This window comes from Hyperoodon ampullatus, assembly GCF_949752795.1.
Source record: "Hyperoodon ampullatus genome assembly, chromosome: 16".
NCBI classification, from domain to species: domain Eukaryota; kingdom Metazoa; phylum Chordata; class Mammalia; order Artiodactyla; family Ziphiidae; genus Hyperoodon; species Hyperoodon ampullatus.
Genome location: NC_136929.1, coordinates 10,919,526 through 10,934,984, shown reverse-complemented (window position 1 = coordinate 10,934,984; position 15,459 = coordinate 10,919,526). Strand labels below are relative to the sequence as shown.

The 15,459-nt window shown below is 37.2% G+C and overlaps 1 protein-coding gene across 9 annotated transcripts in view; it reads left to right on the top strand.

Annotated features, from left to right (window-relative positions):
* The window catches only part of PCCA (propionyl-CoA carboxylase subunit alpha), a gene marked incomplete at its 5' end in the record, with an annotated part of 354,285 nt that overhangs the window by 136,378 nt on the left and 202,448 nt on the right, over window positions 1-15,459 (top strand). For all 9 annotated transcript variants that reach the window (XM_079721934.1, XM_079721935.1, XM_079721931.1 and 6 more), the window contains one exon: window positions 4,290-4,440. In XM_079721934.1, coding sequence (XP_079578060.1) covers window positions 4,290-4,440 — 151 coding nt within the window. The remainder of the gene's footprint in view (window positions 1-4,289; window positions 4,441-15,459) is intronic.

The following is a 15,459-nucleotide window of genomic DNA, read 5'->3' as shown; positions in this document are numbered from 1 at the left end:
AATGCTGCAGTGAACATGGGGGTGCATGTTTCCTTTCAAGTTTCTGTTTTTGTTTTCTTCGGTTAAATACCCAGAAGTGGAATTGCTGGATAATATGGTAGTTCTGTTTTTAACTTTTAAAGTAAACTGTTTTCCATAATGGCTGCACCAATTTACATTCCTACCAGCAGTGCACAAGGGTTCCCTTTTCTTCACATCCTTGCCAACACTTGTTATTTCTTGTCTTTCTGATAATAGCCATCCTAGCAGGTGTGAGGTGATATCTCATTGTGGTTTTGATGTACATTTCCCTGATGATCAGTGATGTTGAGCACCTTTACATTTACGCGTTGACGATCTGTGTGTTTTCTTTGGAAAAGTGTCTATTTAGATCTTTTGCCCATTTTAAAATCAGATTTTTTCCTGTTATTGGGTTGTATGAATTCTTTATGTATATTGAGTACTAACCCCTTATCAGACATGTGATTTGCAAATATTTTCTTCTATTCAGTAGGTTACCTTTTCATTTTGTTGATAGTTTTCGTGGCTGTGTAGAAGCTTTTTAGTTTGAAGTGGTCTTAATGTATATTTTTATAATTAAGAATTTGCCACTTGATCTTTCTCAGTACTTCAGTGCATGAAAGTGAGAGAATACTTGAACAGGAAGTTGGGGTTTTATTAGAGGAAACAGTGGGGTGATAACCCACTCTGACTCCCATAGTCTTCTAGGTAGCCTGGACCCTGTTGGTGTGTCTGAGCATGTGGAATTTCTGGGATACCTACCTTCTAGGCTCTCCGGTTGGCAAAAGTTTCATAAAGTTGATCCTGAATTTCCCGAGTTTATCCTACCATGAAAAGGCTTTTGGGACATGGTTCTCAGAGATTCCTTCATTCATCAGAACTACTTTGGGGCACTTCTCCAAGCCACCTGTCATGTGTTTGGTGTAGCAATTTCATGGAGCTTCGTTTCTACTTTGACGCTAGGTTGGTATTTATATATATTCTGGTTTCCTCTTAGTTCTTAAAAATCCCCAGTTGAGTGTTCATTGGTATTTTTAGTAACCAGACATTAAGGAATATAACCAATTGTAGCTTAATCAGCATAGCCAGTGTGCCTTGAAAAAATGTGCGTGTGTGATTTTTGAAAAGATTAGGTCTGAATATGAGTGGATTTTTAAAATCACAGAGTATTAGTAAAAATCAAATCCTATATCCCCCCCCCAAATTATAGATTTAACTATCCAGCAGTCTACTCAACACCTACATTTTGATATCTGATGGGCATCTCAACCTTCATTTGTCCATCCTCATACCCTGATTTCCTCCCCCAAAACATGTACCTGTCAGAGTCTTTCCCATCTTCACCATGCTGTGAAGAACAGCCCTTTGTGGCCTACAGGGAGTGTAGCCCTTTATCTCTTGGCCCAGAACCAGGATGTAAGACGAGTGGAAGAAGAGAACCAAAAGGAATCTTCTGTCTATGTCTTTAGGAAGAGTCCTAGAACCTGCCAGCGTTGTTGACTTGGCAGTGATCCGAAGTTAGGTACTCTTCTAGGGAGTCTGGGATATGTCTGTTTTCCTGAAGTAACCATGTGCCCAGCTAGTTGAATGGAAAAAGGGGACAGGGGATGATGGTAGAACAGTAATAGTCTCTGACACACCACTTTTGCAGTCTTATGTTTTCTTATCTTCTTGTCTTAACACTTCCAATATAATTAACTTTCTCTTTTTATTGGAAATCCACTCAAGTCTTACCTGGGATAGAAATCTTTCACAGACTGGGAACCTTGAATCATGATTTTTATTTGTTTCCTTTCTTTCTCTAGAAATATAAGTTTTTCATATGAACATCTCATCTATTAATTGAGAGAAAAATCCAAGGAAAACTTAAAGCAGTAGGAAAAGAAACTAGAACCGATTGTTAATAGTGACTTGATATGTATTTGTGTATTGTGAAATATTAAAATAAATGGAATATGCAGTTTTCAATTCCTGGAGTAAGAATCTCCCTCTGTGCTTTGAGTGCAGTGGTGAGCTTGCTTGCAGCTCTGAGTGTCACTAGCAGAGTTTATGACAAGGGAAAGAATAAGACCAGACAGGACAAAAATAGTTTTACTCACCTGTGCTTGAGATTATCCAAATGTTACGATGTTAATCTTTAGTTGCATTTCCTTTTTTTTCTTTTTGGTTGCATTAATTTTGTCAGCCATTATTGTTGAAATGTCATCTATGTCTGTATCTGTTAGGTTAATGCAGAACTGTTATTTATAATAGGTAGATAAGGTTCATAACATCCGAATCCAGTGATGAATCCTAATGTCGTCAACGGGGAGACAGTATGAAGTACACTTCCCACCTGTGAAGTATCCTTGCCTCCCCTTCAACCAGTCAAACCTGAATCTATTCAAGGCTCTAGATCTAATCAGCAGTTTACAAGAAATAGAAATGTAATATGGATGTTGAAAGACCTTGTGGACATTGCATGTAGAGGAATGAGACAGGAAAATGACCAGATCCTTGGCTTAAAAAAAAAAAGAAGAGGGCATTACAAGTTAAAAGAATCATAAAGATGTAAAAACCAGTCAGATGCAGTGGCTAGATCTTATTTGGATCCTGATTCAAAGATATTAGCTCTAAAAAGATATTTATGAGATAATCCAGGAAATTTGAATACTAACTGGATATTAAAGCTATTAAGGAGTTCTTGTTAATTTTAAAAGTGTGATTATGTTATAAAAGAGTACTTATAGAAACAGATATGGAAGTTTTTTTAATGGAAGAAGCGATACCTAATTTGGGATTTGCTTTAAAAAAAAAAATGGGGGAGTTCCCTGACGGCCTGTTAGTTAGGATTCCGGGCTTTCACTGCCATGGCCTGGGTTCAGTCCCCAGTTGGGGAACTGAGATCCCATAAGCTGCGTGGCACAGCCAAAAAAAAAAGGGGGTGTGGGGATGGTAGAAAAGTGGACATGCAGCATAGACAAAACAAGAATAGCTATGTAGTAATAATTGTTACATATGGGAAACAGGTATGTGCAAGTTCATTATATTCTTCCATAATAAGAAGTTCATGAAATGTCATCTAAATCTTACACATTTGAGAATAATTTTAATCCACAAATAGAAAAGTAGTCAGTGTTTTATTTCTCAGAGGCTTTTTTGCATAGAAGCAAAATATGTGAAAATGCAGAAATGATTTGCTAATATTCTTTTCAGGGTTCATTGAAACCCTTTACTTGCCTGTTGGAAGGTACTTTTTTATTGTGAAACAAAAGTTTTGAGGATTTATTAGATGTACAGTGGATTCTTGTTATTTTTAGTAGTTATGGCTTTTTAAAAATTAATGAATTAATTTTTGGCTGTGTTGGGTCTTCGTTGTTGCGGCAGGCTTTCTCTAGTTGGCAGTGAGCAGGGGCCACTCTTTGTTGCAGTGCATGGGCTTCTCATTGCGGTGGCTTCTCTTGTTGCAGAGCACAGGCTCTAGGCACGAGGACTTCAGTAGTTGTGGCACGTGGGCTCAGTAGTTGCGGCTCGCGGGCTCTAGAGTGCAGGCTCAGTATTTGCGGCACATGGGCTTAGTTGCTCTGTGGCATGTGGGATCTTCCCGGACCAGGGCTTGAACACGTGTCCCCTGCACTGGCAGGCGGATTCTTAACCACTGCGCCACCAGGGAAGTCCTGTGGTAGTTATGTTTTATAAAGTCACTGTGAACACTGAATTAATAAATACTGAAGCATTGCTCCTAGGTGAAATACAGAATTAAGTTTCTGTGAGCCTCTGGTCAGAACATTTTCATCAACTGATTAATACATAACCTTGTTTTGTATGTGTTTCTGTTGAAAGACACCTTATTTTAATACATAGTATTGATTCATTAACCTTGAACTCACCATCTTGGCCAGCAGCGCTATAGTGCTTGCCTGAAGGAAGCTCACCTAACACACGTTTTCTCTATAAGGCACGACTTCTAGTCTTACTTGGAGAAATTATGAATACATATGTTAAATTTTACTCGTAGAAAACAACTACTTGTGCTAAAATAACTGTATATTTTATAGATTGATTGAAGTTGCAGTGTAGTGTGGAAAGTTCAGATGTTTTATAAAAATCTTAAGTTGATTTATTTAAACATGTTATGCTTAATAACACAGTAAGCCTACATTATAAGCATATATAAAGCATATAATATGAAATCTTAAGTTGATACAGATGATCATATCTGAGTAAACTTTAAAATTTTTCTGTAATGCACACAAAAGATTACTTAATTTTTGTTCAAAATGTAGGAAATTACTCTTTCTTATTTGCAGCCTTTTTCTGGATTCTGAGACTCGAAGAGCAATGGGAGAACAAGCTGTAGCCCTTGCCAGAGCAGTAAATTATTCTTCTGCTGGAACCGTAGAATTCCTTGTGGACTCAAAAAAGAATTTTTATTTCTTGGAAATGAATACGAGACTCCAGGTAACAGAAACGCTGGTTTTCATTCCTCTCCACGCCTCTATACTTTTCCCTTCTTCACCACCCCTACTTGTGTTATAAAACCTGAAAATCAACTCCTTAAAGTGTTAAATATTTAGTTTTTATGTTTGTGCTAAGAAATCTGTTGGAAATGACAGATAAGTATCAGGTTAATTTAATGGTCAGTGTCTAGCCCTCTGCTTTGTTACTGTTAATACTTCATATTGGAAATTCGTTTTTTTTTTCTTGAACTTTCTTTTTTTTTTTTGTGGTACGCGGGCCTCTCCCGCCGCGGAGCACAGGCTCCGGATGCGCAGGCTCAGCGGCCACAGCTCACGGGCCCAGCCGCTCCGCGGCACACGGGATCCTCGCGGACTGGGGCACGAACCCGCGTCCCCTGCATCGGCAGGCGGACCCTCAGCCACTGCGCCACCAGGGAAGCCCTCTTGAACTTTCTTGATGAAGTGCATTAGTTAGGGTTCATATGCTGATAAGAGAAACTACTCTAGATATGATAAATAGAAAGGGATTAAGGGCTTACCAATCATTGGAAGGGATGGAGGAAGGAAGGGTATCTAGAGTGAACTTGCAGGAATCACTCTCAGAACTGTACCACCCAACCTGGCTCCTAGAGGAACTGACACCTCTGCCACAGTTATGAGGTTGAGAAATCAAGTGGCTGCCCTGGAACTTGACTTTAGGGACATGCTTCCTCAGTTTCAGTCAAGGTCTCTGGAAGCCACTGGTGCTGTAACTAGTGGCTTTATTTCCTTCCTTCTTCCCCCTTTTCTTTGATTTAAATTGTAAACTAACATACACATACAGAACATTACATAGAATACAAATGTGTAGTTGAAAAAATTACTAAAAGCAAGAGTTCACGTAAGCCTCAGTAGGATCGGGAAGTACCAAAATGCCCAGCGCTTCTTACCCCGCCCCTCAGCTTCTTCTCCTTCTCAGTGATTCGACGTCCATCTTCTTATTTACTCTTCTGACTGAATTCTAAACATCTCCTTATATTTCTGGATAGTTCTTCCTTTTATTTATGCACATCTAGGAAATAGAATTAATTTTGCCTGTTTCTTTTTTAAACTTTAAATCAGTGGGATTATATTGTATGGTTTTTATATTTGGTTTCTTTTCTCAACATTGTGCTTATGAGATTATACCATGAGACTGATTTTCATTTACTGTGGCAGAATTTATGTATGTAGATGCATTTTGAGACCAATGGTAATACATATTTAGAGTTTGTATAGGTATTAACCTCAGTAGTTTTTGCTCAAAACTTACAATACTCCTGCTTGAAATAACTTTTTTAGCTTGTATTCTATTCTTGTGAACATCTTTAGAAGTGGCAGAATTTTGCCTTTTAAAGATTAGTTTGATTTTGACTAAAAATATGTCTTTATAATGAAAATGTCTAATTAGATAATTAGCTGGGAAACCATGTTTTTTATTAAGATGGAGACTATTACGTCATGATGAGACTAATAGCTTGTAATACGATCCTGAACGCAATTTGAAGTGACTACAGTATATTTTTATTTTATTGAAGGCACAATGAATGCTAGATGGTTTAGTTGGGGTACTTAACAGAATTTGCAAAATTAATAACCAGTGTTTGTCTAGGGCACTTTGTTACTATGTTCTAATTTTTTTTCAATCTATTTATTTTTTATTTGTTTCTGGCTCATTTATCTCAGCCTGTAAGTTTTTTAAAGTTTGGCCCATGGTTGTTTTTGGTATAAGACTTCCAAAAGTTGATATTTATTATCAAATAATTCTGTGTAGGCTGTCTAAATCATTTAGGTACCTATGTTTATAGTTTGTTTCATGGATGGCTTGCCAGGAAATTATGTTCAGTACCCTCAAAAAAGATTATAAATGAATTTCAGGAAAAAATGAAATTCATAAAGAATTTTATCATATTAGATCTCATAGTACCTAATTTTATGCTGTTTAATGGCACTTTTATAATTTGTCTCCCATTTAATGTGTAACAGTATCTCTTTTCTCTCTTGCATTTGCTTCCAGTGGCAGTAATCTTGTCAGTTACCAGACAAATTAATTTTGATTTTTTTAAGAAGCATCTGTGTGATGGAGGGATATTTGCTGGTGGAGGGTGAAACTGAATGGGAGCATGAAAAAAGGATCTTGGATTTCATAGTATTCAGAAAGACATTCTTAGATATTTCAATGATGTCTTTCTGATATTGTTTAAGCAATTCAAATGTCCTTTTAATAGTAGATTTTCTGTTTCAAATTTCTTTGCTAACCTTAAATTATAATACTTAAGGCACATTCACCACATTGTTTATCTTCTAAGATATATGTTATCTCTAATTAGTGTTTCAGTTTGAGCCTGGAGAGCTATAATTTTCTTTGTGTTTTTTTTTCCTTGAAATTTCCTGATTGAACTGTCACTTTTTCCAGCTTTAGTACTTGTACATTTTTTCCTGGTAACAGAAATGTGAGTAGCACCTTCACTTTGCTGGATTTTCTTAAGCGCGATATTTGAAATAAATACTGTTTCTCCTTAAAGAGAAGCACTGAGAAAGTCACCAGGTTTGGTGCATAAATACTGGTTTTGTTCTCAGCCTGCTCAGAATTTATGTATCAGGATTATCTATGCTATCCCCATATATGTTTGTTTTTAAAGTCATTGTTTGCTTTTGCTGAAAGATAAAATTTAAATGCTTGTGCAATACAAGTCCCTTTTCTCTGTGGCCTTAATCGCTCCTTTCTTTTCCCTGAATTCAGTTTGATGTCTGTGTGCCTTCATCATGTTACCCCTTTTCTTGGAATGGTCTCTGTTCATTTCTCCTAGTGGGAGTGCACATGTGTATGCGCCCATGCTCACCTGTTCTGTCTTCATGTGAAAGATGGATAGAAAGATGGATACTTTACCAAAAAATACAATTTTATTAAAATGTTATTTTAATGAAATAAATGATATGTAATTTTGCCTGAATAACTTTAGTTTCCTACTTCATTGAATTGAAATACTAAGAATTGGTAATACTTGGTTAAAAGAAAATCTAAATTGTTCAGAAGAGTATACATTGGAAAAACAACTTCCCATACCACATTTTTGTTACCACAATCATGTATTTTTCCTGTAGAGACAACCTTTGTTTTACTTAAAAATATATCTTTTCTAGTATTCCATACCTAATTTAAAGCATTATCTTCTTCATTTTTGTGATTTTTAATATTCAGTTGTATGGATGTACAGTCATATAATTTCATTGGTTTCCTAGTGATAATTTTTGCAGTATTCTGCTCTAGCAAATAGTGCAATTATTGAAAGACCCTATACGTCATCATTTTGCACATGTGGAAGTAGAATTGCCTGGAAATTGACATGTCCTTTTATAATTTAGTGAAGTATTATCAAGTTGCCTTTTATAGAAGAACTTGCCTGGCCAAAAGGCAAGTTTTGCCTTTGGATCTTTGTATGGTAGTGAAAAATGTATCACACTTTCGTTTTTCTTATTATGAGTGAGGATGAATTTTTCTTCATAGATTCCTTTACATTTCCTTTGCCCTTTGGGTTTTCTTATTGACTTACAGATGTTTTTATTTTTTGGAGAAATTAGCCATTTGTGATATCATCAGGAAGCACTGCTCCATGAATATTTTCACATTTTTAAAGAGTGAGGGCTTTCTAACCAAAGTCCTCTGGCACCTGATTAAATGATAACAGCTTTAAAGATAGAGTGCCAGAGAGAAAGCCTTATCTTTCCCCAGAGCCATTTGTTGACATACCAGATTGGTAAATAGAGGCCTTCCTCCTCTCTCCCCAGAAGGATTTGTTTACTTCCCAGAGCCAGGTTTGCTCTATCTCCAGAGATGAAGAAGGGCAGACATGCCAGGAACTCTTTTTTTAAAAAATACATTCATTCATTCATTCATTCATTCATTCATTTATGGCTGTGTTGGGTCTTCATTGCTGTGCATGGGCTTTCTCTCGTTGTGGCGAGTAGGGGCTACTCTTTGTTACGGTGCGCGGGCTTCTCATTGCGGTGTCTTCTCTTTGTTGCGGAACATGAGCTCTAGGCGCACAGGCTCAGCAATTGTGGCTCGCGGGCTCTAGAGTGCAGGCTCAGTAGTTGTGGCGCACGGGCTTAGTTGCTCTGTGGCATGTGGGATCTTCCTGGACCAGGGCTCGAACCTGTGTCCCCTACATTGACAGGCGGATTCTTACCCACTGCGCAACCAGGGAAGTCCCCAGCAACTCTTATATAAGCTCTGAGATAAATATTCTTTGGGTTCTGCCCCTGTGATAGGTGCACAACCCTCTGCACGCACAGGGACGTTAGATGCATGGGGAATTGGGGTGTGAGAAATGGTGTGAAGATGCTCTGTGAGTAAACAATTGCTTCTTCTCCAGTCCAGGAACTGTGTTTGTTTCATGGCAGGATTAACAAATGAATGTAGATATGAAATATACAGATATGATTTGTGGCTACTTTTCTCTCACCTGTTGCCTGTCTTTTTGACTTTGTATATATTTTTTCTTCCTAGGGAGAAAATTTTTGTTTTAAATTTTGCAGTTGAATTTCTAAATCTCTTTATCATTTCTGATGTTGTAATACAATTAGACTTTTCCTACTCAATTATAATTGAAACATTTTTCTTCCATGTTCTCTTTTAGTACTAATTTCATCTTCCTTGGTGAAATTTTCACTTCATCTGGAATTTATTTTATTTTATTTTTTTCAAATGGTTACCTGTTTGACACAGCCATTATTGAATAATCATTCTTTTCAACATTAATTAGAAGTCATTTTCATTATGTACTGAATTCTCATGTATGCAGATGTTTACTGTTTTCTTTTTTTAACCTTTCTGTTTATTCATGTGCTGGTACCACACTATTTTAGATGTTATATCTTTTTATTATAATACAGTATCCAGTAGGAATATTCTTTCTGATTACTCTTTTCCATGTGAAGTTTTTTTTTTTTTAACATCTTTATTGGAGTATAATTGCTTTACAGTGGTGTGTTAGTTTCTGCTTTATATCAAAGTGAATCATCTATACATATGCATATATCCCCATATCTCCTCCCTCTTGCGTCTCCCTCCCACCCTCCCTATCCTACCACTCTAGGTGGTCACAAAGCACTGAGCTGATCTCCCTGTGCTGTGTGGCTGCTTCCCACTAGCTATCTATTTTACATTTGGTAGTGTATATATGTCCATGCCACTCTCTCACTTTGTCCCAGCTTACCCTTCCCCCTCCCCATATCATCAGCTCCATTCTCTAGTAGGTCTGCGTCTTTTTTCCCGTCTTGCCCCTAGGTTCTTCATGACCATTTTTTTTTGTTTTTCTTTCCTTAGATTCCATATATATGTGTTAGCATACGGTATTTGTTCTTCTCTTTCTAACTTACTTCATTCTGTATGACAGACTCTAGGTCCATCCACCTCACTACAAATAACTCAGTTTCGTTTCTTTTTATGGCTGAGTGATATTCCATTGTATATATGTGCCACATCTTCTTTATTCATTCATCTGTCGATGGACACTTAGGGTGCTTCCATGTCCTGGCTATTGTAAATAGACCTGCAGTGAACATTGTGGTACATGTCTCTTTTTGAATTATGGTTTTCTCAGGGTATATGCCCGGTAGTGGGATTGCTGGGTCGTATGGTAGTTCCCGTTTTAGTTTCTTAAGGAACCTCCATACTGTTCTCCATAGTGGCTGTATCAATTTACATTCCCACCAACAGTGCAAGAGGGTTCCCTTTTCTCCACACCCTCTCCAGCATTTATTGTTTGTAGATTTTTGATGATGGCCATTCTGACTGGTGTGAGATGATATCTCATTGTAGTTTTGATTTGCATTTGTCTAATGATTAATGATGTTAAACGTTCTTTCATGTGTTTGTTGGCAATCTGTGTATCTTCTTTGGAGAAATGTCTATTTAGGTCTTCTGTCCATTTTTGGATTGAGTTGTTTGTTTTTTTGATACAGAGCTGCATGAGCTGCTTGTAAATTTTGGAGATTAATCCTTTGTCAGTTGCTTCATTTGCAAATATTTTCTCCCATTCTAAGGGTTGTCTTTTCATCTTGTTTATGGTTTCCTTTGCTGTGCAAAAGCTTTTAAGTTTCATTAGGTCCCATTTGTTTATTTTTGTTTTTATTTCCATTTCTCTAGGAGGTGGGTCAAAAAGGATCTTGCTGTGATTTATGTCATGGAGTCTTCTGCCTATGTTTTCCTCTAACAGTTTTTTAGTGTCTGGCCTTATATTTAGGTCTTTAATCCGTTTTGAGTTCATTTTTGTGTATGGTGTTAGGGAGTGTTCTAATATCATTCTTTTACATGTAGCTGTCCAGTTTTCCCAGCACCACTTATGGAAGAGGCTGTCTTTTCTCCAGTGTATATTCTTGCCTCCTTTATCAAAGATAAGGTGACCATAGGTGCATGGGTTTACCTCTGGGCTTTCTATTCTGTTCCATTGATCTACATTTTTGTTTTTGTGCCAGTACCATACTGTCTTGATTACTGTAGCTTTGTAGTATAGTCTGAAGTCAGGGAGCCTGATTCCTCCAGCTCCATTTTTCGTTCTCAAGATTGCTTTGGCTATTCAGAGTCTTTTGTGTTTCCATACAAATTGTGAGGTTTTTTGTTCTAGTGGTACTTTGATAGGGATTGCATTGAATCTGTAGATTGCTTTGGGTAGTATAGTCATTTTCACACTGTTGATTCTTCCAATCCAAGAACACGGTATATCTCTCCATCTATTTGTATCATCTTTAATTTTTTCATCAGTGTCTTATAATTTTCTGCATACAGGTCTTTTGTCTCCTTAGGTAGGTTTATTCTTAGATATTTTATTCTTTTTGTTGCAGTGGTTAATGAGAGTGTTTTCTTAATTTCACTTTCAGATTTTTCATCATCAGTGTATAGGAATGCAAGAGATTTTTGTGCATTAATTTTGTATCTTGCTACTTTACTAAATTCATTGATTAGGTCTAGTAGTTTTCTGGTAGCATCTTTAGGATTCTCTATGTATAATATCATGTCATCTGCAAACAGTGACAGCTTTACCTGTTCTTTTCCTATTTGGATTCCTTTTATTTCTTTTTCTTCTCTGATTGTTGTGGCTAAAACTTCCAAAACTATGTTGAATAATAGTGGTGAGAGTAGGCAACCTTGTCTTTTTCCTGATCTTCGTGGAAATGGTTTCAGTTTTTCACCATTGAGGATGATGTTGGCTGTGGGTTTGTCATATATGGCCTTTATTATGTTGAGGTAAGTTCCGTCTATGCCTACTTTCTGGAGGGTTTTTATCATAATTGGGTGTTGAATTTTGTTGAAAGCTTACTCTGCATCTGTTGAGATGATCATATGGTTTTTCTCCTTCAATTTGTTAATATGGTGTATCACATTGATTGATTTGTGTATATTGAAGAATCCTTGCATTCCTGGGATAAACCCCACTTGATCATGGTGTATGATCCTTTTAATATGCTGTTGGATTCTGTTTGCCAGTATTTTGTTGAGGATTGTTGCATCTATGTTTATCAGTGATATTGGCCTGTAGTTTTCTTTCTTTGTGACATCTTTGTGTGGTTTTGTTATCAGGGTGATGGTGGCCTCATAGAATGAGTTTGGGAGTGTTCCTCCCTCTGCTGTATTTTGGAAGAGTTTGAGAAGGATAGGTGTTAGATCTTCTCTAAATGTGTGATAGAATTTGCCTCTGAAGCCACCTGGTCCTGGGCTTTTGTTTGTTGGAAGATTTTTAATCACAGTCTCAGTTTCAGTGCTTGTGATTGGTCTGTTCATATTTTCTGTTTCTTCCTGGTTCAGCCTCAGAATTTGTACATTTGTACATTTCTTCCAGGTTGTCCATTTTATTGGCATAAGTTGCTTGTAGTAATCTCTCATGATCCCTTGTATTTCTGCAGTGTCAGTTGTTACTTCTCCTTTTTCATTTCTAATTCTGTTGATTTGAGTCTTCTCCCTTTTTTTCTTGATGAGTCTGGCTAATGGTTTATCAATTTTGTTTATCTTCTCAAAGAACCAGGTTTTAGTTTTATTGATCTTTGCTATAGTTTCCTTCATTTCTTTTCCATTTATTTCTGATCTGATCTTTATGATTTCTTTCCTTCTGCTAACTTTGGTTTTTTTTTTTCTTTCTGTAATTGCTTTAGGTGTAAGTTTAGGTTGTTTATTTGAGATGTTTCTTGTTTCTTAAGGTAGGATTGTATTGCTATAAACTTCCCTCTTAAAACTGCTTTTGCTGCATCCCATAGGTTTTGGGTCGTTGTGTTTTCATTGTCATTTGTTTTTGGGTATTTTTAAATATCCTCTTTGATTTCTTCAGTGATCTCTTGGTTATTAAATAGTGTATTGTTTAGCCTCCATGTGTTCGTATTTTTTACAGATTTTTTCCTGGAATCAATATCTAGTTTCATAGTGTTGTGGTCCGAAAAGATACTTGATATGATTTCAGTTTTCTTAAATATACCAAGGCTTGATTTGTGACCCAAGATATGATCGATCCTAGAGAATGTTCCTTGACCACCTGAGAAGAAAGTGTATTCCGTTGTTTCTGGATGGAATGTCCTATAAATATCAGTTAAGTCCATCTTGTTTAATGTATCATTTAAAGCTTGTGTTTCCTTATTTATTTTCATTTTGGATGATCTGTCCATTGGTGAAAGTGGGGTGTTAAAGTCCCCTACTATGATTGTGTTACTGTCGGTTTCCCCTTTTATGGCTGTTCGTATTTGCCTTATGTATTGATGTGCTCCTATGTTGGGTGCATACATATTTACAGTTGTTATATCTTCTTCTTGGATTGATCGCTTGATCATTATGTAGTGTCCTTCTTTGTCTGTTGTAATAGTCTTTGTTTTAAAGTCTATTTTGTCTGATATGAGAATTGCTACTCCAGCTTTCTTATGATTTCCATTTGCATGGAATATCTTTTTCCATCCCCTCACTTTCAGTCTGTATGTGTCCCTAGGTCTGAAGTGGGGTCTCTTGTAGACAGCATATATAGGAGTCTTGTTTTTGTATCCATTCAGCCTGTCTGTGTCTTTTGGTTGGAGCATTTAATCCATTTACATTTAAGGTAATTATTGATATGTATGTTCCTATTACCATTTTCTTAATTGTTTTGGGTTTGTTATTGTAGGTCGTTTCCTTCTCTTTTGTCCCCTGCCTAGAGAAGTTCCTTTGGCATTTGTTGTAAAGCTGGTTTGGTGGTGCTGAATTCTCTTAGCTTTTGCTTGTCTGTAAAGATTTTAATTTCTCTGTCAAATCTGAAGGAGATCCTTGCTGGGTAGAGTAATCTTGGTTGTAGGTTTTTCCCCTTCATCACTTTAAATATGTCCCGCCACTCCCTTCTGGCTTGCAGAGTTTCTGGTGAAAGATCAGCTGTTAACCTTATGGGGATTCCATTGTATGTTATTTGTTGCTTTTCCCTTGCTGCTTTTAATATTTTTTCTTTGTACTTAATTTTTGATAGTTTGATTAATATGTGTCTTGGCATGTTTCTCTTTGGATTTATCCTGTATGGGACTCTCTGTGCTTCCTGGACTTGATTAACTATTTCCTTTCCCATATTAGGGAAGTTTTCCACTATAATCTCTTCAAATATTTTCTCAGTCCCTTTCTTTTTCTCTTCTTCTTCTGGGACCCCTATAATTCGGATGTTGGTGCATTTAATGTTGTTCCAGAGGTCTCTGAGACTGTCCTCAATTCTTTTTTTTTTTCTTTATTCTACTCTGCAGTAGTTATTTCTACTATTTTATCTTATAGGTCACTTATCCGTTTTTCTGCCTCAGTTATTCTGCTATTGATTCCTTCTAGAGAATTTTTAATTTCATTTACTATGTTGTTCGTCACTGTTTGTTTGCTCTATAGTTCTTCTAGGTCCTTGTTAAACATTTCTTGTATTTTCTCCATTCTATTTCCAAGATTTTGGATCATCTTTACTGTCATTACTCTGAATTCTTTTTCAGGTAGACTGCCTATTTCCTCATTTGTTTGGTCTGGTCGGTTTATACCTTGCTCCTTCATCTGCTGTGTATTTTCTCTGTCTTCTCATTTTGCTTAACTTAATGTGTTTGGGGTCTCCTTTTCATAAGCTGCAGGTTTGTAGTTCCCTTTGTTTTTGGTGTCTGTCCCCAGTGGGTAAGGTTGGCTCAGTTGGTTGTGTTGGCTTCCTGGTGGAGGGGACTGGTGCCTGCGTTCTGGTGGATGAGGCTGGATCTTGTCTTTCTGGTGGGCAGGACCGCGTCTGGTGTTGTGTTTTGGGGTGTCTCTGACCTTATTATGATTTTAGGCAGCCTCTCTGCTAATGGGTGGGGTTGTATTCCTGTCTTGCTAGTTGTTTGGCATGGGGTGTCCAGCGCTGGAGCTTACTGGTCATTGAGTGGCTCTGGCTCTTAGCGTTGAGATGGAGATCTCTGGGAGAGCTTTCACTGGTTGACATTATGTGGAGCCAGGAGGTCTCTGGTGGACAAATGTCCTGAACTCAGCTCTCCCACCTAAGAGGCTCAGACTTGACACCTGGCAGGAGCACCAAGACTCTGTCAGACACATGGCCATGTACGTGTGGAGTTTCTGGCCTTTTGGGAAGTCTGAGGTCTTCTGCCAGCATTCAGTAGGTGTTCTGTAGAAGTTGTTCCACATGTAGTTGTATTTTTGATGTATTTGGGGGGAGGAATGTGATCTCCAGATCTTACTCTTCTGCCATCTTGAAGGTCCCCCCCATTTTTATTTTCTTAATGGTGTCATTTGAAGCACAAAAATTTTTAATTTTGATGAAGCCCAATTTACCAAGTTTTTAGCTTAGGGATTGTGCTTTTGATGTAGTTCCTGAGAAATCTTTGCCTGACCTAAGGCCACAATTTTTTCCTAAGTTTTCTTTTAGAATTTTGCGTACCACAAAAGAAAAAAAATACTAAGAGTTTGGTCTTTTATGAATTGGGGTGTTTGAGTGAAAGAATAATTGGTGGAAATAAGAGAAATTATAGGTTCATGCCCTGAAGA